The sequence below is a fragment of the Phodopus roborovskii genome, unplaced genomic scaffold, assembly GCF_943737965.1.
Source record: "Phodopus roborovskii unplaced genomic scaffold, PHOROB, whole genome shotgun sequence".
Classification (NCBI taxonomy): domain Eukaryota; kingdom Metazoa; phylum Chordata; class Mammalia; order Rodentia; family Cricetidae; genus Phodopus; species Phodopus roborovskii.
Window position 1 is genome coordinate 679,448 of NW_026126627.1, and position 26,058 is coordinate 705,505.

General features: G+C 44.6%; 1 protein-coding gene across 2 annotated transcripts in view; it reads left to right on the plus strand.

The window, feature by feature from the left end:
- Abcc1 (ATP binding cassette subfamily C member 1) overlaps nt 1–26,058 on the plus strand; it is a 117,384-nt gene that overhangs the window by 48,229 nt on the left and 43,097 nt on the right. Inside the window, exons 6-12 of one of the 2 annotated variants that reach the window (XM_051206755.1) lie at nt 7,133–7,194; nt 8,132–8,263; nt 12,322–12,555; nt 13,036–13,213; nt 14,629–14,790; nt 19,453–19,545; nt 21,720–21,923. In XM_051206755.1, coding sequence (XP_051062712.1) covers nt 7,133–7,194; nt 8,132–8,263; nt 12,322–12,555; nt 13,036–13,213; nt 14,629–14,790; nt 19,453–19,545; nt 21,720–21,923 — 1,065 coding nt within the window. The remainder of the gene's footprint in view (nt 1–7,132; nt 7,195–8,131; nt 8,264–12,321; nt 12,556–13,035; nt 13,214–14,628; nt 14,791–19,452; nt 19,546–21,719; nt 21,924–26,058) is intronic. The other variant, XM_051206756.1, reaches the window with a different exon arrangement.

The following is a 26,058-nucleotide window of genomic DNA, read 5'->3' on the forward strand; positions in this document are numbered from 1 at the left end:
GATGCCTGAATCCTAACAAGGGGTTGATGCGGGGGGGGGGGGGGGGGGGGGGTTACGATGGAGGGTGAGGATTGCTTTAGTGAGGGTTGTGTGACCTGTCTTGGTGCCACCACTAATACTGTTGGTTCTTTGCCCTGTGTGTAAGTGGAGAGTGGGGAGGTGTATGTCTTGCTTGTATGCAGCTTGAGGAAGAGTAAGGAGCTTCTGTACTTGCTGCTACTTAGTTTGCCTTCAGCTCTACATTGTATGCCGATGTGGCATAGCCAAGGCTGGCCTGTGCCAAGGTGAGCATCTCGATGTTCTGTCTTTGTGCTTATGGTGCATGCAGATACTTGCATAGCAATTATGTTGTGTTCAGTACTATGAGCGATGAGAAGGTGATTAATGTAATAAGGGAGCGATAGGCACGTTGCATTTTGATACCTGATGGGGCTGCAGATAAAACAGTACTGGATTTTGTCTCCAGAAACTGCAGCAGCTTGGGACCCAGTGTTCCAGGGTCCCAAGTTGATTGGGCTCAGCCAATAGACTGCACGTTCAGCCTGTTGGTTTATAGGTAAAAACATAGAGGGTGGGAGTGTAGAAGTTCAGGGACCTTCTGCAGGGTTTTCACAGCAGGGGAGTGTAAATTACTATCCCTACCTCCTTATGGATAGCATAGGGCAGGGCTAAAACCTTTTTATTTTTTTCTCTCTTTTTTTTCTCTGTGTAGTCTTAGAGCCTATCCTGGAACTTTCTGTGTACACCAGGCTGGCCTTGAACTCACAGAGATCCGCCTATCTCTGCCTCCTGAGTGCTGGGATTAAAGACATGTGCCACCACCATCCTGCTCGAGCTTTTTATTTCTAAGGAATTTGCTGCTGCTGCTGCTGCTGCTGCTGCTGCTGCTGCTGCTGCTGTTGCTGCACACACCTCACCTCAATCCTTTAGTCTGAGCACCCTGGGAAAAAAGCTGAATTAGTTACCTTTGTTATCACGGAAGTCCTCCCATGTTAGATGGAGACTTCCAGAAACCAGCTCCCAAGTTGACAGATTTCCCTGTTTGCCCTTGCAGGGAGACTAGTGGCTGTAATTTCAGATAATCTGAGTGTCCCTGATTGAATCCAGAGGAGGGAGGAGGCCTAGGAATAGATGAGCTCCTGGGAGGTTGCAGAGAGAAGCCAATAACATGGCCTTACCTTGTTTGTTGGTGTGTCTCTTCCTAGTGACTAGGGACTCGGTTTGAGGAGCTGCAGTAAAGCTTTGTCTCCATAGACTTAAGTGTCTTATTGAGCTGGACCTGGCTTATGTCAGTCCCAAGAGCCCTCACCCCTCTTTATTGAAGCCAAGTAATAGGGGTGGGGGCTCCTTCAGTTTTCTGTGAATATACGTTTCTCTTATTGGTTGGTGAATAAAGCTGCTTCTACCAATGGACTGGCAGGATGTAGCCAGGCAGGAAATATAGGTGGGGCTACCAGATTAGGAGAGTTCTGGGAAGAGGAAAGCAGAGAGGAGCTTCCAGAGTGATGCCCAGGTAGCCACTATGAAGGTAGGACACCCAGGCATTCTCCGGTAAGATAAGGTCATGTCGAAATGCATAGACTAATAGTTATGGGTTAATAATTAAGAGAGAGCTAGCCAGTAAGAAGCCTAAGCCATTGGCCAAATAGTTTATAATTAATATAAGCCTCTGTGTGTTTATTTGGGACTGTACGGCTGCAGAACAGGAACTTCCATCTACAGCCAAAGCTGAAGGAAGACTGGATATTGTTGATGCAAAAACTCAGATCTCACCTCAGCAGGAGTAAGAGATGGTTTATTTTGTAGCCAAATATGAGTGACCAAGGCCCAGGAACATGATTGCTCCAAATACCATGGCTCAACATGGTAAGTTTCAGAACAAAAAAGGGTCATAAATGAAGGTACTTTTCAAATCATCAGTGGTACCCATCTGATAACATTCTTAGGCTTTAGGGTTGGTGGGAGCTGCTGGTGCATCCTAAAAGGTTCATATGGTGGTCAGAGGGCTGCCATGTGGACACAGAGATAGGCAATGAATGGCTATAAAGGGGGCTAAAGATAGCTCACGACAATTTGATTCTAGATCTATACTCTCTGGCTTTCCAAAGTCATGAAGTACTAATCAGAGAGGCATATACAATTTAATAGTGGAAACTTCATTGTTAGACAGTCATGGTGGCCTGTGTAAGGGCTATTCACCATCAAGGCATGAGGTTAGAGGAATAGTGTGATCAGCCATCTTCTATCTATCTATCTATCTATCTATCTATCTATCTATCTATCTATCTATCATCTAACTACCTACTTATTTTTAATACAGAGGCCTCAGGCTGGGTTCTTTATAAACAACCAGCTTTGCAGCTTTTCCACTTCTGATGGAAAAGCATTTGTCCCAGTGCCCAGGGTAGCATAGTTCGTTCATTACTTAGTCTGCCCTGGCCCTGTTCTAAGTAGCTATCTTGTTTTATCTCACTTAGTCACTTCCAAGGAAGTTTCCTGACATGCCACAGCTCATACATGAAGGCAAGACTCAGCCATCTTTCCTTAGCACTGGGAACCAGACCATGCCCTGACTCACATACAGTTCCTGGTTTGTTGTCATCTTTGCAGGGCTTTATTAACTGAATGCTGGGAACCATGGGGGGTGTTTGGAGTTCACAGGGAAGCATTGGTTCTCTTTTACTCTGTGTGGTTCTGGGGCTTGAAGTTGGCTCACCAGGCTTTCGGGGCAGGAGCCGGTTCTTGTCGCTGCCTGCTCCATTCCGTCCCCTTCTCCCTCACCCTCTGCATTCTTTCCTGTTCTCCCTCCCTTCTTTCTTTTTAAGAATGTTTTTAGATTTGTTTTATTTTGTGTATAAGTGTTTTGCTTGCATGTATGTCCACTGTGTGTACCTGGTTCCTTTTAGGACCAAAAGAGGTCAGATCCCCTGGAACCAAGGTTAGGGATGTTATGAGACACCATGTGGGTGCTGGGAACTGAACTTGGCTTCTCTGGAACAAAAACAAATACTCTTACCCAACTCTAAAGCCTGTTTTTTGAGGCAAGGTCTTACCTCTAACTAATTATGTGCTAAGGATGACTCTGAACCCCTAATCCCTCTGTCTTCACCTCCCTAGTGTTGGGATGAAAGGCCACACCCAGTTTACTACTTTCACGTTGTTTTTTTTTTTTTTTTTCCTCTGTGCCTCTCCCGCAGTGAGGAAGCTTCCTAGGGTATACAACCCCCCTGTGCCCTATCTCCAGCATTAACCTTAATCGTGATATAGAAGTGAGTCCCTCCTCCTTAAATATTTACTCAAGATATAAAGGAGTCATTTCCAACTGTGAGCTTCCCTCTCTCCTGTAAACTTCTTACTTAGTCTTTCCTGGATAGGCCGTGGGCTTGCAAGGAAGAACAAGTGACTGATTCCCCTCTCTTCCCATTTGTGAGCCTGTCTGTGCCCTCTCAGGCAGCTGTCTACTCTTCTGGGCACAATGAATCGAAGCCAACAAGGAAGATGTCTGTATTTCCTCCAGGGGTGGTGTTGCTGCCTTGGCCAGGGAAATCTGTCTTACACACAGCCCTGGGGCACTCATGTCCTTCCTTTGTGGTTGGGGGTTCCTTTGTGGTTGGCTCAACAAGAGGACTCTGACTTTCCAGGTGTGAAAACCGAGACAAACAGATGTGCTGTTAACGTTATTCACCTAGAACCCAGACTGACAGCATCTGTCTTAGCCTGTTAGGGATTTGCTTTGCTTATGCCAGGTCCCACCTATTATTCCTGATTTGGTTGGGCTAGGATGAGGACTGAATGCCTGCACTGGGCAGGTGCTTCTTGGGTGAGTCTGATGAACAGAGGACAGGGAACTTGCCATGCGTCAAGGCCTTTCTTGGTCTGGATGGTGGCATCTTTACATTTAAGTAAATTTGGTTATGGTTCAGTGGATTTATCCCCTGGCCAAACACTTCCATATGTATTGCTTAAAGGGAAGGATTTTCTTTTTGTGTTTTTGTTAAGACAGGAGATCCTGATTATACTGCCCTGGAACTCACTTTGTACCTGCTGAGGACAACCTTGAATTTCTGACCTCCTGCCTCTTGCTCCCAGAGTGCCGGGATTACAGACATGTCCCACCATGCCTAGTTTTATTAATGGGGCCCAGGTTTCCTGTTGCTGGGCAAGTGCCCCCCCACTGCTGTTTTTTGTTTATTTTTTTTTTTAATAACTTAAAATAAAAAACCTTGATTTGTAGCTTAGGCTGGCCTTGGACTCACAGCCCTTTTCTTGCCTTAATTTCCTGGGATTGAAGTGTGGAAACCATGCCTGTCTTATAACTTTTCATTTTGAGATAGTTCTACTCGCAGAAAGTTGCAAAAGGAATAGAGTGCCTGTCTTAGGGTTTCTAGTGTTGTGAAAAGACACCATGACAATGCCAAGTCTTGTAAAGGAAAACATTTAATTAAGTGGCTTACATTTACAGAGGTCTAACCCGTTACCATCATGGTGGGTCATGGTGGCATGCAAGAAGATATGGTGCTCGGGAAGTAGTCCAGAGTCCTACATCTTGACCCACAGACAACAGGAAGTGATTTGAGACACTGGGTGATATCTTGAGCATAGGAGACCTCAAAGTCTGACCCCCCCCCCCAGTGATACACTTCCTCCAACAAGGCCACACCTGTTTCAACAACCACACCTCCCATTAACACCCCTCCCTTTGGGGGCCATTTTCTTTCAAACCACCCTGTATCATTTCATCTTTACCCAGTAATAATATTTGAGAGATAATGATTTGAAAAAAATATGGCCATTATCTAGCCCAGTATCACTCAAGGCAATTCTCTTAATATCATCAAACATTAGAGTAAGCCATTGTGGTAGCAAATGAACCTTCATATCATTAGGCGAGCTTATTCCTTCATTTATTAGCTGCAATTTCTCTCTTCTCTTTGACTGCCTGAGTGTTGGGTTTGTTTAGAAAAGGGATAAGAAATTCTTGTTTCCTTTCATTTATTCTTTGTAACAGAACAATGGTTTGGGTCACCTAGCATCTTTTCAGTATCCATAGGTATCTGTATGGCACGTGGTTTGTTGTATTTTGGAACACCATTGTTTTCCTTTTGGTTTTCAAGACAGGGTTTTTCTTTGTAGCCCTGGCTGTCCTGGAACTTTGTAGATCAGGCTGACCTCAAACTCAGAAATCCGCCTGTCTCTGCCTCCCAGTGCTGGGATTAAAGGTGTGTGCCTCCACGGCCTGGCTAAGGAACACAATTTTTCTAACTGGCCCTTTTGGCCATCCATGCCTCCTCCTGGCTGCTTTTAGAGCTTTGAATGTTCTACTCACTTTTGGACAAACGGCTATGGGGTGTCATTTTGTTCTGGCCTTATCTTGCGTGCTTCTTTCCCAGTGACTTTGCCAAGAATAATTTGGAAGTTTCAAACAGAAAACAAATTTTATTACCCTGATTTTATCCCAAATCAGCTTCTTCTGGAACTGTGGGATTGGAACAGGATCGACAGGCTGGATGGGAACCATGTCATTAGAGTGGGCTGTCTCCTCTGCTCTCTGAATGCCTTCTCTCTATAGAACTCTGAGGTTGTGAGCAGTACTCTTGGTTGAAGGAACACTTGCTGTCCCGTCATGGAGGCCGTTTTGGGTTGAGATCTCGATGTGTACATGTTAAATGCTGGGCTTCTTGAGCTCTGTGCTAGAGTGTCCTATCCGCTGTTGAGCTGGCCTTCTGCCTCTGAGAAAGAAATTCTTTGATAGGCGGCTCAAACTCTCTATGGCTCCTGTATGAGTTGCCTATAAGAACTCAATAGTCCTAACCTGACCTCCAGTATAGATCACACAGCCTCCATCAGAGACTGCGTTCGCTTCTTTTGTCAGGTGTTGAACCCAGGGCTCTCCACAGTCTAGACAAGTGCTTTGCCACTGAGCTATGACTAGCCTTCTGCTGTAAGCTTTCGAGTTCCTTCTGGATCCCTGGGTATGTTGTGCTTCTCCAGATTCCTGGGTCTCTGCACACATTGCCTTCTGTTGGAATGCTTTGCTTTTCTCTTGACATATTTGCCTTCTATTCCCTCTTTGAGCCTCATGAGCCAGCCCTTGCTACCTTATATGAGCTCAGCTGTCATAGCCACCTACATTTAGGCACTGGTTGCAGTTAAGTTTTACTTTTTTTTTTATCTTTTTTTTTTTTCTTGGTGTTTGTAGAGTCATTTGATGATTGTCTGTCTTTTGACTTATACATCCTGCCATTTTTAGATATAAGAGGAGCTCAGATACCTGTTTTGACTCTGTTCTCATTTAACTGCAAAATGAGGGTGACACTTAACCTTGCCTTGGAAGGTAGTCTTGGAGATGAGTGTATGGAACCGCTTGTAGAGCAGGATAACAGCCTACCTCAAAGTGTACATGGGTTGTCTCTTTGTTCATATTTGTGTATGTTTCTTGGCACATGGTAAGTGCTCAGGAAGTACCTTTTGGGTGGTTAAACAAAATGAGATAATAATAAGACAGTGTTCAGAGAGTCCACAGGGCCATACAACAGTAAAATCTAGGCTGAAAGTGTAGCTTAAAGAACACTTACCTAACATGTAAATATCCTGGACTTACTTGCCAGCAATACAACACAAAATTACATAATACCTTTTTGTAAAGCATGCCTGGTACATAATAGATGCTTAATAAAAATTTGCTCAATAAAAGAATTTGTAAAGTGGGAACATTGATAATAACAAGGTTGAGGTGGGAATGAAGAAAAAGAATATCCATAGTACTTTATAGAATGCTCAGCACATAGTAGGTGCTCATAAAATACTTGTTGAATGGATGAATGAAATGGGGCTGATGTTAACAAAAGTCATGGGGTTGCAGTGGAGATGTAGGCTGAGATGAGATTGAATAGTATTGTACTGTGCTTACACGTAGTAGGTACTCAGGAAACATTTGTTGGGTGAAACTGGAGGGGTAAGCTCTGGTCTTTTCCTGTGGCTCAAGAGAACAGCCCATGTGGGGTGCAGAAGTGAGGGCATGGGTCATGGTCCTTTGAAGGAAGGATGGTCAGCTCTACCTAGCTCTCCCAGATGTGAAATTTTAAGTTTGGATTTCCCTTATCCTCCTTCCCCTCTGCCTTCTGTCTCCTAGAATCCATGCCCAGAATCCAGTGCCTCTTTCCTTTCCAGGATCACTTTCTGGTGGATTACAGGGTAAGGCTGGACCTCCAGATGGGGTAGGTAGTGGGGCATGAATGCAGTGGGTGAATGAATGCTTCCATGCAGCTCAGCTCCCTATAGTTCCCGCCTTTACCATCTACAACTTAAATCTTCAGACCACCAGCTCCAGTGTGATAGATGCATGGGCTGTGGGCACCTTTAGTCTCTCACGTAGGCTTGCCTTTTCGTGGCGGGGTTTTGTAACTATTTAATGTGGTATCCTAGCAGACTTGGTTCCAGAAGGCATACAGATACTATACTTTCTGATTGATGATCAGCCCTCCATGTAAAGCAGAGTAAGATTTGCATCTAACCACATCTTCCTTGTATTCTGAGTCATCTCTATGTGCTGCATGATCCTGAGTGCAGTGCAAATAGCTGCCATGCTCTAGTCCTTAAGAAATACTATGAGACAAAACTTTTCCAAATCCACAGATAGAGAATAGTGACTAATGTTATTGTTATTATCCTGTAGTTTATAGCAAAGTTATATATGCACATCATAGGAAATACATGAGGAAAATATACATGATCAACAACAAGAAAACACTCAGAATTTGCCAGTGTTTTCATAGGAAGCAGGAAAAACAGATTCAAGGTCATATCTGGCCAAATAGAGAGCTTGGGGCCAGTCTGAGCTACATGAGGCCCTATTTGAAAATAAAATAATTAAAAATAAAATTTACAAAGCAGAACAATAATTAGAAATACCCAGTTACTTCCTTCTTAACATACTGTTTACCTGTCTGTCAAGATAGGCCCATTTCCCTGAAAGACCTGGTAGAATCAGCCATAACTTGTTAACAAGCCTTCGTACCCACGCATGCTCAGATTTTCCAGGCGTGGCTGGACAGTGACACAGGTGTGTGAGGGAAGCCCTGCACACTCTTCTTTCCATGCTCATTGTGCCTCCTCTGTGCCTTGCTCCCAGGATGATGGTGCAGGGCTACCGCCAGCCCCTGAAGAGCAGTGACCTCTGGTCACTGAATAAGGAGGACACATCAGAAGAAATCGTTCCTGTGCTGGTAAATAACTGGAAGAAGGAATGTGCTAAGTCGAGGAAGTGAGTGTCACATTTCTGTGTTCTTCTAGGCAAGGCAGATGCAGCCTAGGCTGATCTGTTTACCTCCCTTTAGAACCTCTTAAGTTTCTTGGTTCTGGGGTAACTTTATCACCTCCCAGATGGGTGGAGTGGAAGTGTTTCACATCAAAGGGAGCTGCCAGCAGCTCCCCCCACCCCCTGGATTGTTTGGAAGTTACATCTTGATATCACTGGTTGATTAGGCCTCCAAAGGAGGCCATCTGCCAATCTGGAAGTTGATAATGCTTGTCATAGCCTGTGTATGCTGGAGCTTGGGCCTTGCCCTTTTGACTTGCTCTGTTTTTAACCTCTCTTCCTTTCTCTCTCTGAACATCTTTCTGGTGGCTTGAATATTTCTTGAATGTTCTTGCTAGATTGAATTTTTAAATTATATTTATTTATATGTACATGTGTGGATGAGCATTTACCATAGTGTGCATGTATAGAGGTCAGAGGACAATTTACAGGAGTTGGTTCTCACCCTCTACCGTGTGGATTCTGGGGATTGAACTCAGGTTGTCAGGCTGCACAGCAGGTGCCACTGAGCCATCTCATTGGCTCTCAGCCTCCATTCTCCTCAGGGTTTTCTGAGCTGATTAGGAGATGAATGGCATCTGATAGGCCATGCTTCAGTGCTGGACCAACCCTGGGCAGCTTTTCTAGACAAGTTGTGTTTACTCACCTGGGGCAGTCTTGGCCTGGACACTTGTGTTTTGCTGCAGAGGGTGTGGCAGAAACTGGCCCACTAGGCTTGAAAGCTGTCACCCAAAGATTGACTCCATGAGGACCCTGACGTTTAGGAATGCTCATCTTGGTGAGGGACCACTTGTTCTTTTTCCCAGAGGTGTGAGCACTTGGGAAGGGGTAGGGAGCAAATCTTGTTGGGCCAGAACTTGACAATCATACATCCAGAGTAAAGGTGTAAGCTAGATGGATTCGGGCCTTCAGGGAGTTCTGCTTGTCGGGGAAATGGAGAGAGAGGCGTGGACTGGGAAGTCAGCCTTGGTTTCTTGGCCCTAAGTGGCTCCTATGAAATCTGGTCTGCCTGCCTTTGTTTTTCTGGCCCGATGCTTCCTTGGTTTGTGTTAATACTCTGTTTTCCTCAGACTGTGCTCTTTTTATGTGAGGCTGTTTTGGATCGTGTACCTGTTGGCATGAATATCAGGTGATTTCGTAGTTGTGGGAAAGAGTTTGGTGGTGTTCTTGTTTTGCTTTTAAATTAAATCTAGTCACTTAACTGTTGTCATTCTGTTCCCAGGCAAATGCCCAAGAGAACCGGAAACAGGTTCTAAAAGGCTTGTACAGACTTGTACCTGCCTTGTTTGTGATAGCCCCAAACAGAATCAAACCCAGGCACCCCTTAGGACGTTAAGTAGAAGTTGGAATCACTGTTCTGAGCAGAGGGGGAAGCACAAAGTTATTATGCTAAGTGAGAGAAAGTGGACAGATAGTTGTCCCCTCAGTATTCGACGTCTAAAGGAACTTGAAGAGCAAAATGAGGATGTACCAGCAGTGTCCTGGTGTATCTAATTAAAAGAAAATTGGGGCTAGAGAGATGGTTCAGTGGAAGTGCCTGATGTCCTTCCAAAGGACTCTAGTTTGGTTCCCGACACCCATGCTAGACAACGCACAGGGCTTCAGGTTTATTCAGGACATCGTGAGAGATGGAAGAACTGTCCATCTTGGGGAAGTCATGACTCAAAGAGCTCTTACAGAGAGGGATTGAGTTCTGCATCTCAGCTTGATGACCATCCTTGTCATTTAGGGATGTTTACCTTTAAAGACCACAGGTATTCCATGTTCTGACAAATGAAAAGCATTCTCTTAGGTTTGGGGACCAGAGATTGTCCCTTTCTTCTGTAATAGCTCATATGTCAGCCATCATAAGTTTTTTGTTATAGCTGCTGATTTAGAAGGCACAGTATTAGGCAAAGGGGAACAGAGTAACTTCACTACGAAGAAATTTGTAAAGAATGGCTTGTCTAAAATAGTGTAAAACAAAATAAAGTAGCATTAATTACTCTAGCAGGTGATGCTTTAAAAGATCCTATACATCTAGTTTTAGTGATCAAACGTGATTGGAAAGTATTAGATCTAAAATTCCATTCCTAAGGTTTAAATTATGCACGATTCTTGTCCCATTATATTCTGTCACCCCAGGTATGAACTGTTCTTTTGTCTACTATGTCCTCACTGTACACACTACCCAGCTACTCAGCAGTCATCTTGGATATCAGATTGGTGGTGCATAAGGTCAGACAGTCCTTAGGTAGCAGCCTAAAGCTAGCTATATCACAGTGCCTGTCGTTTGCCTCCTTCATCTGTCATGCCTTAGTATCACAAGGATGAGGACAGGATAAGAATGTGTTTTGAGAGTAACAGAGCACACTCATATTGTGTCATTTTTATTGTAAATGTTTCTTTTTTAAAATTTCTAGTTGACGTGTAGGTTAAATAAACACCTCTTATCACAGGTACTTGTATCCATGGATTAGAGGGGATATTGTGTGTTTAAACGGGTAAGAATACAGTCTTTATAGACTTGTGTCTGCAGATGGAGGGAAGATTCTAGACTTAGGTGACTTCAGACTCTCATTTCACTTGTGTGGATGCCTGCTGGGGTATTTGTCTTCATTCAGGACTTGCCTATGTAGGACAAGGAAGAACTAGAGAACTACACAAAAGGATGATCACTGGGCTGGGTCATTGTGACTACCTGAGGACTTAGATTTATGAAACAAGGCTGCTTGAAAGTTTATGTAGCCGTGGTGGTTTGTTTTGTGGTGTGGGAGATGGTGTTTGTTTTATTTTGTTTCATCTTTGAGATAAACTTTTGGCTGGTATTTTCTTTCCTATGTATCTGAGAATGACTTTGAACTTCAAGATTCTTCTGCCTCCGTCTGCCAAGTGCTGGGACTGTGTGTGCACACCGTGCTCAGGAGGATATATAGTTCTTAGCTTCTGTGTGTAGAAGTTGACTCCTTTCTAAGTGCATTTCTGTGTGACTGGAGAGTTGGTTCATACTGCTTCTATAGAGCACCAAGGTTTGGTTCCCAGCACTTGTGTGTCAGGTGGCTCACAACCACTCATGTTCTTTGGGATCCAACACCCATTCTGGTTTTCACGGGTACCTGCACTCACAGTGCACATCAAATCATGTAGGCAAATGTACACACACATAAATAAAAAGGCCTTTTAATTTTTGTACATAATGTGTGGCCATGGTATAGCTTATTCTCTGCATGTGGCTATCTAGTTTCCTACCACTATCTTGTTTTGTTTTGTTTTACTTAAAGAGAGATCCTTGCTGTATAGCCTAGGCTGTCTTTTCTGCTCTTGATAGTCCTCCTGCCTCGCTTTCCCGGGCCTTTCCATGGCATGAGTCACCGTCCCTGGCCCATCACCAGTTTTTGAAAAGACTCTCTTATTGACATCTGTTGCTTCACAGTAAAATTTGAAATTGAGTAGTGTGTGATTCAGCTTCATTCTTCTCGTTCAGGATGGTTTTAGCTCATCTGGGTCTCTTGAGTTCCCATTACAGATTTTAGAGCTGGTCCATCACTTCCTGTGAAGCAGCCAGTTGAGCTTCTGATAGGAATTGTGTGTCTGTAAAGGAGCTTGGGACTGTCATGCTACCAAGCCTTTCAGTAATGTCCACTCACTCAGTTTGCCCAAGCACTCCGTGAGATAGGCAGGACTTTTCATTTATTTTGACAGAGCCTCACTACATTGCTCTTATTGTTGTTATTGTTGCTTTGTTTTTTTGCCTCAGGCTTGAGATTCTGCTGTCTCAGCTTCCCCAACACTGTAGTTACCCGTTATGCACTGCCACACCCTGAGCCTGCTTTGCAAAAGAGGAAACTAGCTTTAGTATACCTGCAGTTGCAGGCAGCAGATGGCCCAGGCAGGATCCAGGGCTCATACCTATTGCATTAAGTTTGCTTCTCTATGGTGACTTGTCTTGGGTTCTGCTCTTAACTCATGACTGTGAGTTGCCTCCCTGATGGACACAATAATTGCTTTACCCTCCTCTGTTATAGGCAACCTGTGCAGATTGTGTATGCATCTCCCAAAGATCCCAGCAAACCCAAGGGGAGCTCCCAGTTGGACGTGAATGAGGAGGTGGAGGCGCTGATTGTCAAGTCCCCCCACAAGAACCAGGACCCCTCTCTGTTCAAGGTGTTATACAGAACCTTTGGGCCCTACTTCCTCATGAGTTTCCTGTTCAAGGCCCTTCATGACCTGATGATGTTTGCCGGCCCCAAGATCTTGGAGTAAGAACTCTTGCCTGACTACCTGGCTCCCTTAACTTCCTGGGTGATGCTGCCATGTGCAGGGGCAGGCTTGTTACCCACTACCTTCACCTTCCCCAGCTTTGTTTAATTACCGTCTGCGTTGTAGCCATTTGGGGAGAATGTGGAGTTGTCTAGAGCAAGGATGTGTAGGCAAATTTCATGAGCCTGTACAGACTGGAAACCAAGAAGACAGCAAGGGAAGCTTTGCCAGCTTTCTTTCCAACACCTTGGTCCTAGTATGCTCTATTTGACCATCTTTGGGTTACTTGCCAGTGGGGAGACAGACCTGTCAGTGTGGTGCTCCTAGGGCAGAGGTCCCTGTTGTAAGAAGCTGCTACCTGGCAGTCATACCACCCCTGTGAGGTAAAATGTTGTCTGACTTCCTGAGGCTCGGGTGGAAATCACTGTAGGACTAGGAAGTACTTCTCCCTGATGTGTGCATCACACTCCCCCCAACAGATTGATTATCAACTTCATGAATGACCGAGAAGCCCCCGACTGGCAGGGCTACTTCTACACGGCACTGCTGTTTGTCAGCTCCTGTCTGCAGACATTGGTTCTCCATCAGTACTTTCATATCTGCTTCATCAGCGGCATGCGCATCAAGACAGCTGTGGTGGGCGCTGTCTACCGCAAGGTAGGCCAGGCACCCGCACTGAATCCTGTGACCTCAGATGGCTGATCTGGGCCTCCCCAGGACCTGTGTGGACATTTCCAGCCCAGCATGCCTCAGCCAAGAAATGATGAGTGCCAAGGATACCCCCCACCAAGCTTTGTTCCTTAACAAAGTAGTTCTCATTGGCCGGTGTGTGTGTTGTCAGTGACCCCACATCCCACCTGTGGGTAGCTGGGTTTCTTGGATGGCTTGGCTATCTTTGATGAAGCCATGGGTGGAGATCCAAGTTCAGGGGCTGAAGAGATGGCTGACTAAGTAAAATGCAAGCCTGACGTCCTGAGTTTGGATGCCCAGAACCATGTAAAGTTGACATGGTAGTACATGTCTGTATACCCAGCATCAATCAACTTAGAAGGTAAAATGAAGAGAAGCTCCTGAGCAAGGTAGCCTGGGGTACAGTAGTGATGAGACCCTGTCTGTCCCAAACAAGCTAGAAGGCTAGGACAACAGTTGACCTCCACGTGAGCGTCATAGCGTGAGCCTGCATATACAGACTCAAACACGTGGGCAGTTTTCTATTTTTATTTTGTGTTTTAAAGAAAAGCAGTCTACATTAAGTCATTATTCTGGTTTATTCCTGGATTTGTTTTCATTCTCACCCTCCACTTTCTGTTGTTGTTCAGTTTTTTCCCCAGATCCTCCCCATCTACCCAAATCCACACCCTCTCTCTCATTAGAAAAGGGGTTCAGTAATCTTCCAGCCACTCATGCCCTGGCCTCTGAGGCGGCTTTCCTGGTGTTTCCTACTCCCTGTTTCACTGAGTCCTGGTGCATAGGCTGCAGCCTAGACCAGTGGTACAGGTGTATTTTGGGTCAAATTTGTCATGCTCATTGGTACAGGTGTATTTTTATGACCCCCCCCCCAGACAGTTGTATCCAGCCATATGAGAACAGAATCTTGGATGGACATCTCCACTAGAGTCACTTGCCCCTGACATCTCAAGACACTTTAGGTTTCACAGCTTGATAGAATAATAATTTTCTGGGTAAAGGCCAGAGATTGTCTTGCAGTCAATATGTAGACTGGCCAAACAACCTTGTCTAGTTCCCAGTGTCAGAGTACCATGGTAAAAAATCTTATGTTGGGATCTGGGACCAACAACAAAGGTCATGACCTTTGAGCTTCTTAGGAATCCAGAATCCTAACCTATCACAGACCTGCTGATCAAGAAACCACAGGGTTCCTCCCTCAGGTGACATGCCTGCATACTGAAATGTGCAAGGCCATGGTTTAGAAAGTATCTAGAACAGCTCAGGATGGGGAGGAGAAAGATCAGCAGTTACCATTGTTTGGAATCTTGTCCTGGGTATGGGGAGAGTTGACCACTCTTTGCCTTCACCTGTAGGCTCAACTTTCCCCCTCCTGTATCCCACAGGCGCTTGTGATCACCAATTCTGCTAGAAAGTCTTCTACCGTTGGAGAGATCGTCAACCTCATGTCTGTGGATGCCCAGCGCTTCATGGACTTGGCCACATACATTAACATGATCTGGTCAGCCCCTCTGCAAGTCATCTTAGCCCTCTGCCTCCTGTGGCTGGTGTGTGTTTGCTCTTGGTCTCCTTATGCAGGGAGGGCTGTCCTTGTCTGGGCAGTGACAGGGATGGCATGATGGGAAAGAACATTTCTTGTTGTCATTTGCATTTTATTTTCCGATCCATTGACCAGTTTCTAGTTTTATTTTATTCTTTCCTTGTGTCATCAGGTTAAGTTCTGTATGATGGCTTGGCTTGGTATATATGCATTGTCATTTCTGTGTGTGTGTGTGTGTGTGTGTGTGTGTGTGTGTAACGTGTGTGCGTGAGTACGTGTGCAGGCACTCACACAGACAGGGTCTCTTTGTTCTCAACTGTGTATGCTAGTCTGGCTGACCTGCAAACTTCCAGGTTTCTCCCATCTCTACCTTCCCTCACACTGTAGGTCTCTGGGTTTACAGATGTGTTCTGAGGATCTGAACTCAGGCCACATGTGTGCAGGACATACATGTGACCTACCGGCCTAGCTCCCCAGCCCTCCCCCTTTTTTATTTGAGTTCCAATATCCTTAGCATAGGAGTATGTCTGATTTGTTCTTCTGAGGTAAAAGATTTTGGCTTCTTGGTGTACTGTCCTTGACACCCTTGGCTGTTAGCTGCTTGTGGATAGATAGCATTGGAGTCCATGTCTCTGGTGGGTGGTATACCTGTTCACACCAGCAAAAACAAAAACACATCCCCCCACTCCAAAAAAATCACCACCACAAAAACCCAGCTGTTGAATGGAGTTTACACTTAAACTTTAAAATGTTACATTTATTTATGCATGTGTTTGTGTACCACAGCTCGTGTGAAGGTCACAGGATAACTTGTGAGAGTCAGTTCTCTCCTTCCACCATATGTGGCCTAGGGTTACAGGCTTGGTGGCAAGACACTCGGAGACAAACACATGACTGAAGGCAGGGTTTAAATGAGTTCACCAAACCCAAAATAAATGATAAGTAAGTGTTTTATTGGGGATATACTTACACAGGTAACAGTAAGTAACTGTTGCAGCCTCCCTGCTTGAAGGATGCAGACCCTGTATCTCCAATGCTCTCGGTGACCCAAGGGGACTTCCTTCTACCTTAAACGGGTATGGCCACTGTTACAGATTCAGTCAAGATGCCACTACAATTCCTCTTTAGTCTAAAGAGGAAGATTTAGGCTTGATACAAAACTATATACAATGAATAAGAGAAGGAAAGGTAAAAACATACACAAATTAAGACCTATAACCAGTAAAGCAGCATAGAGCCATAGACATATACTACATGTCCAGAAGATATGTTAATCTACTACATCCCATCCCAACCATACCCTTCCCACCTTCACATCCATACCCTTAAACTTCTCTAAAAGAGATATCCGAGTCTGACCATCACCTTCCATACCCAACCCTACACAACTTAAAACCAACTCTAAGCAGGTGATAATTATCCTTTTTTCAGGGATCAAAAGAAAAAAAATCCCAAAATACCCTTTAATCTATCAATAGGGTAAGGGGATGTTGTTTTCTTAGAATTATAATTATTTTATGCTGTAATGGGATGATGGTGACTCTGTGGGATCCTATATGGGAAAAAAAAAAAAAAAAAAAGAAAACCCTAAAGCAATGGTTAACTCTCAAGAGTACTAGCTGTAACATTTGTAGCTAGTCTCTGAGTGACAGTGATGCTTATCAGAATTTCTTATCTGAAGCTCTGGGCAGAGTGTTGTAAGAAGGTGCACCATCTCAGCTATCTAATCTGGAATTATCTAGAGCAGTTTTAGTCTCCAACCGATCCTTAAGTGGTATTTAGTAGTTCAAAGACATCAAGTTGAATCAAGCAGAATCGATGTTGTGGGGCCACATCTTATTTTCAGAGACTTCAAAGATTGCTGTTAGAAAATTTTATTGTTCACTGTGAAAGACTTAAACATTAATATCAACACAGAAAGTTTAACTTTAGTAGGTATGTATACTGGGAAAGGTAACAATAAGGATGGAAATAGTATGAGGGAAATTAGGATTTTTGGGAGATAACAGAGTTTTGACCATGATAGTCCCTAGATTTTGTTTTCTTCTGTCTTACACCAATTGGCTTTTTGATATGAGACAGAAACTCTGAATATTATTTTAACAACATGTTTGAATTTAGAGAAGGAAAGCCAAATACAACTTCAAAGCCAGTATTTGTTTTACATGAATTGGAACCAGAGTACTGGGAAGTAAGGAGATATAGACGTTCAGGTAGGAAGATTTTAGCATGAATAGATGTTACAGGTTCACATCACAAGATGACCCCATCTCCCCAGATCCTCTGTGGCAAGCGCCCATGCTTAATACAGACCATTTCACCAGTCCCACTGCTTTGTGTAGATAGAGATGAGTGGTGAGTGAATGTAACTACAAAGAAAACCACCTGATCCAGGACCTGGTTCTGGGGGAGCAAGCCTTATGATGGGATTCCAGTCCCACACAGAAAACATAAATTCCTAAATACAAATCTTCAAGTGGACACTGTGGAGTGCTCCCTTTGCTAGGAACTGTAATCCATGTGAAATGTTGAGAAGCCTCCACAGTTGGTTTGTGAATCATAAAAAAGAATCTAATGGAGGCTAGTTTGGGCTATACAGTAAGGCCATCTTGAGACCAAAGCAGGATTTCCTTATTCAGACCACCAACTCCATAATATAGGATGGTGTCTGCTGAGGTCGCTCTGGAACTAGGCTCCCTCTTTCATTCTGAGTCTCATGACCTTGGGCATGCTCCCCTCCCAAGAAAAGCTCGTGTCCTCAGTGTCCCAAATGGCGACCATTGGCTAAATGAGCATGTGATCCTCAGGGAGACTAAGCAGATATCATAAATTAATATAAAATTTATTACCCAATATATTTATATTGTATGAGAAACCATAAGTTGGCTGGAGAGATGGCTCAGGGGTTAGTTGTACTTGCTGCTCTCAGGGAACCCAAGTTTGGTTCCCAGCACTCATGTCGGGCAGCTCACAATTGCCTGTAACTCAAGCTCCTTCTTGCCTCTGCTGGCAGGCATATGTACACATGTTGCATACAGACACATACATACATTTTTTTTTTAAAGCAATAAGTAATGAGCCAGGTGGTGGTGGTACGTGTTTTTAATCCCAGCATTGAGGAGGTAGAGGCAGGCAGATCTCTGAGTTTGAAGCCAGTCTAGTTTACAAAGTGAGTTACAGGACAGCCAGGACTACACAGAGAAACCCTGTTTCCAAAAACAAACAAGCAAACAAACAAATGAACAAAAAAAGCAGTAAGTATGAAATTAACCCATAAGATTTTTATTTTTATTTATAAGGTTAGGGAGGTTGTCAGGTAAGCACAGAGACCCAAGTTTGAATCTCCAGACCCTCCCCCTTGAACAAAACAAAAAACCTTTATAAGAATCGTGGCAACTGAGGCAGAGAAAGACAGATTTCTAGGGCTCACTGACTCGTTAGCCTAGCCTAACGAGCCAAGATCTAGGCCAGAGAGAGACACTATCTCACAAAAAGAGTCAGACACTATCCTGAGGAATGGTACCTGAGTTTGAACTCTGAATTCATATATACATACCTATATACTGCACCCCCCTAAACACTCAGCCTGTGTATGGAAACCCCTATGCATACACTCTTGTGTATCATACCCTGCCCAATAATTACAGTGCACAATTACACATGCAAATGATCATAATATGCTTTTTTAAAAAATCAGTGTATTTGATTTTTTATGCTGTGAGTGTCATGAAGTATGTGACATGCACTGCATCATCGTCCTCAAAGCCATGCCATCCTTGAAGATTCCCTAGTTGGACAGTATAGTCAGAGTTGATTATAGAAAACCATCAGAGATGCTAGGGAGATGACTTAATCCATAAAAGGCTTGCAGTGCAAACATCAGGGCCTGAGTTTGGATCCCCATTATCCATGCAAAAAGCTGGGCCTAGCAAGGAAGAAGTGAGCTCCAGGTTCATGAAACTCTACCCTGTCTTGAGAAGTGGAGTGAAAAGTTACTGAGGAAGACACCAGAGTCATCTCTCTCTCTCTCTCTCTCTCTGTGTGTGTGTGTGTGTGTGTGTGTGTGTGTGTGTGTGTGTGTGTGTGTGTGTGTATGCACACATCCTCACATATGTACACATATATACTCAGCAAGGATAAAGCACCCATGCAAGAGGAGACAGCAACAAATTTGAGCCTCTAGCAAGTTCCGTTCACAGGTGTGAAGCTGGGGGAGATGGGTTGTTGCAGCTCATTGTGTACTTGCTCAGCCTAGCAAGTACACAATGCCTAAGAGTGGCAGGAAACCAGTTTGAAACCCCAGTGTTACAGTGCCAGCCACCAGTCAGTCTTGTAGCTACCCTTGCAGCCATCCAGATTAGCACTAAGTCATCAGCCTGGAGGTTAACTAGCTAGTACCTTAAAGCCGTTCTGAGATTCCTAGGTCAATTTGCATAGCTTACCTGGTTCTCAAGAGATTTGGATAAGGGATAGTTTACCTGCATGTTCTCAAAAGGGTTGGGAAGACCCCAACTGAAAACTCTTGATGCCCCATCTTTGGATAAAAGGAATAAATACCATATTTGGTTGGTGGGGTCCTCCTGGAGTGGCATAGTCCTTGTTAAATGATCTGAGAACCAGGGCTCTCTTCTGTCTGCTGAATGACTAATTATCACCTGTCTTTCCTTAGAATCTGGGCCCATCTGTGTTGGCTGGGGTGGCTGTAATGGTCTTCATGGTGCCCTTCAATGCTGTCATGGCAATGAAAACCAAGACCTACCAGGTAGGATGTCCCAGTTTCCTGATGGTTAGCCTCGTCTACTAGAGGTTCCGTTACACAAGGACACTGCTTCCCTGAGTGGCCTGGCCTTGGAGTTTCTGCAAGCTTTCCAAAGGGCAGCCATGGTCAATGCCCCAGAGTTGGTCTGAACAGGCAGGCAGGCAGGCAGGCAGGCAGTCAGAGAGTCTATCATAGTAGCTTGGCGCCCATTTCCTTCCCCCCTCCTTCCCTCCCTCCCTTCCTCTTTTATATTGGTTACTTACCATGAATAGTGTTAACTCTTATTTTGAGAGACACTTTTTAAAAGTGTTTTTAACACAGCAGGTGCTTTTTTTCTATTATACAGTTTTAAACTACATATGACTGTAGGTTAGAAGGGTGTTATCCTGTGCCATGTCCTAATTCTTGGCCATTTTGAACACACTGAGGTAGATCTCTATCTCTATCTCTCCCTCCCTCCCTCTCTCTCTCTCTCCCTCCCTCCCTTTCTCTCTCCTCTCTCTCCCTCCCTCTCCCTCTCTCTCCCTCCTCCTCTCTCCCTCCCTCCCTCCCTCCCCCCCCCCTCTCTCTCTCGGTTTCTCTGTATATTCCTGGCTGTCCTAGAAATCATTCTGTAGACCAGAACGGCCTTGCATTCACCGAGATCTGCCTGCTTTTGGGATTAAGGGTGTGAGCCACCATGCCTATCTATGATTCCTTCCTTCCTTCCTTCCTTCCTTCCTTCCTTCCTTCCTTCCTTCCCTCCTTCTTTCCTCTCTCCATCCCTCCTTCCCCTCTCTGCCTTCCTCCCTCTCTCCCCTCCCATCTCTCCCTCCTTGTCTTGATCTTATTTTGTAACCCACACTGGCCTCACTTTATCTTCCTGCCTAAAACTTCAAGGATTACAGACTTGCACCAGCATGCCTGGCTTCACCTTTCATATACAATATAATTATACGTATAATTAGGGTTGCTATGAAATGATGTACTTTTTTTAAAGTTTTTTTTTCACCTTTTATTGAAAATAGATCCTCCCCCTACACACACACCCCCTGCATATCCTGCTAGAGTTTTTCCTCCCCCATCCCTTCTAGTTCCTCCCCATATCCTCTTCCATTGGAGCCATTTCCTTTCTGTCTTACATTAGAGAACAAGCAAGCTTCTCAGGGAATATAATATAATGATTGAAGATAAAATAAAAAGTTAACTCATAAAAACACTAAACTGGTGATACTTTTATCATGTAATTTTTAATTCAGTGGGCATTTGTGGGGGTATGATTTTATCATTTGATCCCATGCCAGATGACCTTCCTGTGTGGGTCATGTGGTCTTCACTTCCTATGTTCTTAATTTCCCATGTTTCTCTGCCCCGTTGTTGGCTGTGTGCTGTCCTTGGCTGCACTGATGGGCTCCAGGTGGGCTGACCATGGTGGGAGGGTGGCCTTGTAGGCTGACTTCATGGAGCAGGCCAGCCAGCAGGTTTTGTCCTGAAGTCCTGAATAAGTAGGCTTCCTTATTCCCTGAGTGGCTCAGCTAAAAAAAAAAAAAAAAAAAAAAAAAAAAAAATGCTTCTATCTGGTGTGTATGGTTCCCTCATCTGTGACCCAGGGGTGACCATGGCACCGGCCTGGCTGAACATGGAGTGGCTGTGTGTGAAATGCTCAGAAAATTGTCTGCCAAGAGTGATGTGCCAGATGGTTTTAAAATATTGTCAGAACCAGTGCCAGCCAGACCTGGCAGGTTTCAGCGGCTGGAAACCAGTTATGAAAGAAAAAAACAACAACAACAGATGTGTGTTGCTCTTGTCAGCCTAGCATTTGGGAAGCTTGACGCAAGAGGACTAAGGGTTCAAGGCCGGCAGTGCTACAGAGTAACACCCTGTAAAAAAGAGAGCGCTAGAGAAGGGAAGGGACAGAGGGAGGAAGAGAGGGATAATTTCTCTCCCACTTGGGTCAGCAGCATAAGGTGGCATCTCTAGTCTCTGATTCCCTGGGGGCCTTGTCTTACCTCTGTTCCCCAGCTCTGAGTTGGTCTTAGTCAAATCCAACCCAATTTTAAGAATTTTTAGCTTTTGCCATGGCCTGGGAGCTGACACTATGGATCATGGGGTTCAAGGCCAGCTTTCCCAACCTCTGGGAGGAGCCATTTTTGATTATAGATGTCCCCAGGGCCCAGGACGCTGCTCTTCCCCTGCAGGTAGCACACATGGAGAGCAAAGACAACAGAATCAAGCTGATGAATGAGATCCTCAACGGAATCAAAGTACTTAAGCTGTACGCCTGGGAGCTGGCGTTCCAGGACAAAGTCATGGACATCAGGAAGGAGGAGCTGAAGGTGCTAAAGAAGTCTGCGTACCTGGCAGCTGTGGGCACATTCACTTGGGTCTGCACACCTTTCCTGGTGAGTAGGGCAGTTATTTCCATGAGAGATGTTTGCTATATCTTCTATTTTTAAACCTACAATTTGTAAAAATTTGAGAATCAGTGCAGAGGCCAGAGGGTAACTAGAGTTCTGTATCTCACCGTGTGGGCTCTAGGGATTGAACTAAGCTTATTAGGCTTGGCAGTGAGTGCCTGTGCCATTGAGCCAACACCTAAATTTTTTTTTTTTTTTTTTTTTTTGGTTTTTCAAGACAGGGTTTCTCTGAGTAGCTTTGTAGACCAGGCTGGCCTCAAACTCACAGAGATCCGCCTGCCTCTGCTTCATGAGTGTTGGGATTAAAGGCATGCACCACCACCACCCAGCTACCTAAATATTTTCCAAAGGCTGCTAGTTCAGGGCTGGGGTTTAGCTCAGTGGTATAGCATTTGCTTAGGTATGATGTCCTGGGTTCCATTCCCATCACTACAAAGCTAACTAGACAGACAAAAAGATTACCATTTGAGCAAGGCCTTCCCCATTACTCCTCTCCAAGGCTAATATCCTAAGCCTGCTTTATTTTTCAATGCTTGGCAGCTGTTACCGAGTGGAAACCTGTGCTGTCAGCTTCCTTCATTGAGGAAGTCTCATAAGAAAGCATGCTGGGGCTGGGGTGATGACTCAACAGTGAAGGGCTTGCCTTGCAAGAATGAGTTCCTGTGTTTTTTCTCCAGCACCTTGTGTTCAACAGCAGAGCCAGAAGAGGTGGGGAGGTAGAGACAGGTGGAGTCTGGGCTCCTTGGCCAGCCAGGCTCTCCTACTTATTGAGTTAAGGCCAATGACACAGCCTATCTCAGGTGGATAGTGCCTCAAGATTAGCAGCTAAGCTGAGTGTGATGGTGCATTACCTTTAATCCCAGCACTAGGGAGGCAGAGGCAGATGCATCTCTGAGTTCTAGGACAGCTAGGGCTGTTAAACAGACAAACCCTGTTCTGGAAAACAGAACAAAACAAAACAAAAAACTAATCAAGCAAATAGAATGGCAGCTGAGGTTATCCTCTGGCATCTACATGCACTCACATAAGTGTACACACACACAACACACACACACACACACACTCACAATGTTAACTGATCTAAACTGCATACTTGATTGCCACAGCTGGTAGACGCCAGGGGAACAGTGTCTTCTTGTTACTAATTGATTGCAAGCTGTGGCTTGTCAGTGACCTAAAACCATGTGTCCAGTGGCACTGCCAGACACATTCTAAAATTACAGTTCTTTTTAAAAAATATTTATTTAAATTAAAAACAATCTTATTTTACATACCAATCCCAATTCCCTCTCCCTTCCATCCTCCTACTCCTCCACCAACCCTCCCCATTCTACCTCCTATCTACTCCCCAGGGTGGGTGAAGCTTCCCATGGGAGATCATCAAAGTCTGTCACATCATTTGTGGCAGGTCCTAGGCCCTCCACTCATGTATCTAGGCTGAGAGATCCATAGGGATTGGGCTCCAAAAGACCACTCATACATTAGGGATAAATACTGTTTTCCACTGCCAGAGGCCCCATAGACTGCCTAGGCCTCCCAACTGACACCCACATTCAACAGGCTTGGTTTGAGCCTATGTAAAATTACAGTTTTGTTTACTGCCTGTGTCTGGAATGTCAGCTCTGGGAAGGCATCCGGGAACACCTTGTCCCTGTTCCTCAGAGGGTCCAAGGCTAACACTGTTGTTTATGGTTGCCACCAGTTCATATGGGAAGTTCTAAAGTGTGGATGCATGCTGTCCCCCACATCTGTGACAACTCCTTTGTTCCAGAGAGACTGTTCTGTGCATTTTCGGAAAACAGTGTCTAAGGTTATAGGTATTTAAAAATACCTTTATGGGAGCTGGAGAGATGACTCAGCAGTTAATGAACACTCGATGCTCTTCCAGGGGACTGAGTTCAGTCCCTGCACCTAAAGTGGGCTGCTCACAACTATCTGCAACTCCAGTCCCAGGGGATCTGATGTCCTCTTCTAGCCCCTGTGAGCACTCACACACATGTGGCAATACACAGATAAATAAAAATAAGATAAATCTTTAAAATAGTTTCATGTATTCTAGTAGAATTGTACTACATGTAGCCTGGCATGCTCTGAAAATAAAGTGTCTTCTGACATAGACAAGTCACCCCATCCTTCCTCACCCTTTTAGCTGGGTTCCTACCTCTCTTGGTCTCAAAGGCACCGTGCATTTCACTCCTTTTACTTTCACACAGCAATTGAGGGCACTGTACGAGTCTTCATTGTTGAGAATTAGGTGTGTGACTAGAACACTTTTTTTTTTTTAAACCCTTGTGTCTTAGGTTTACTATTGCTGTGAAAAGACACCATGACCATGGTAACTCTTATAAAGGAAACATGTATTTGGGGGCGGCTTGCTTACAGCTTCAGCCCATTATCATCATGACAGGGAGCATGGCAGCTTGCAGGCAACAGGAAGTCTACTGAAACCCTGGAGTGGTGTTTGGCTCAGGGCTGCCAGGCCTGCCTTGCTCCCCAGCCCATGGCACCCAGAGCCTAGTAGTTGTTCAGTTAACAGATGGTGGCTGTTTGTGTGACCATCGCGTCCTGCAGAGTGTAGAATTCTGGGCTCCACAGAGGAAATGAGAGCAAACATGAGTGGAAGAAGGGACAGACTGATGACAGAGGAGGATGACATCTGTAATCCAGTAGGGCCTGGGGCTGGCAAGACTGGCTCTTATACTAGAGTACTTTGGCTTTCTAGTTTTATTATTATTACTTTGTGTGTGTGTGTGTGTGTGTGTGAATGTTGCTAATACCATGGGGCATGTGCAGAGGTCGGAGAACAACCTGTGCAATTAGGTTCTGTCCTTCTACTGTGTGTTTCCCAGAGATGGAACTTGGGTTGTCAGGCATGGCGGCAAGTGCCTTTATCTGCTGAGCTCTGTGGCCCCTTTAAGTTGTTTCATATTTGATATGTGCCCCACATATTAGCATATAACTTCACCTAGTAGGAGACCTTATACTTGTTACAAGTTACCCCCAATCCCTTACTCTCACTAATTCTAGTAATCATCAGTTGACTTCCTTCTTTTGGGAGCATTCTGTGTGAACAACATAGAAAATGAGGTGGCTTTCCATTTCTGTCACTCAGAATGGCAGTTTTTAGTTTCTTTCTTGTAATAGCATTTTTAACCAGGTGGTGGTGGCCCACGCCTTTAATCCCAGTACTCAGGAGGCAGAGGCAGACGGATTCCTTTGAGTTGAGGCCAGCCTGATCTACAGACATAGTTCCAGGGCAGCCAGGGCTATTACACAGAGAAACTCTGTCTTGAAAAACAAAACAAATGCATTCCTTTTATGGCTGAGTAATATTCTAACATGTGGGTTATTTCTAGAGGCTTTTGAGCAAACACATTTGCGTGAGGGGGAGGGGAAGGAGGTTGCTGGATTGTTTGTAATTGCTGTTAGATTGAAGCACAGTGCTGACAGAAGAGTGTGTAGTCTGTCTGCAAAAGCTGGAGCAAAAAAACAACAACAACAAAACATGTTTTTCCTGCAGTGGAAGGAGAAATGCTTGAGGGATGGTACATGACCTGAGTACCTGTGTCAAAGCATCACATGGTACCTTCTTATAATGCACAGTTTTAAAATTTTTATTTTTAGTTTATGTGCATTGGTGTTTCGACTACATCTATGTGCGAAGGTGTCAGAGTTACAGACAGTTGGTAGCTGCCATGTGTGTGCTGGGAATTGAACCTAGTTCCTCTGAAAGAGCAGTCGGTACTCTTAACCACTGAGCCATCTCTCTAGCCCCTATGTACAGTTAAAAAATAAATTTTAAACAGATACATAATACTTTTAATCAGCACTCAGTAGGCAGAGGTATATGTATCTCTGAATATGAGGCTAGCCTGGTGTATATTGTGAGTTCCAGAACAGCTAGGACTACATAATAGGAACCCATCTCAAAAACATAAAAAAAATAAAACAAGGTTAAAACACATATAATGTATCTCAAAAAGTTTAAAACATAATCTGAGAGGCCTGTAATATCCAGGGTGCTCATCTGAGGCCACCCACGTGATAAGAGGTACTGGTGGTCTTTGGAGCACTGCCTACCACTTTGATCACAGAGCCTGGATAGTTCTTCCCTTGGTCT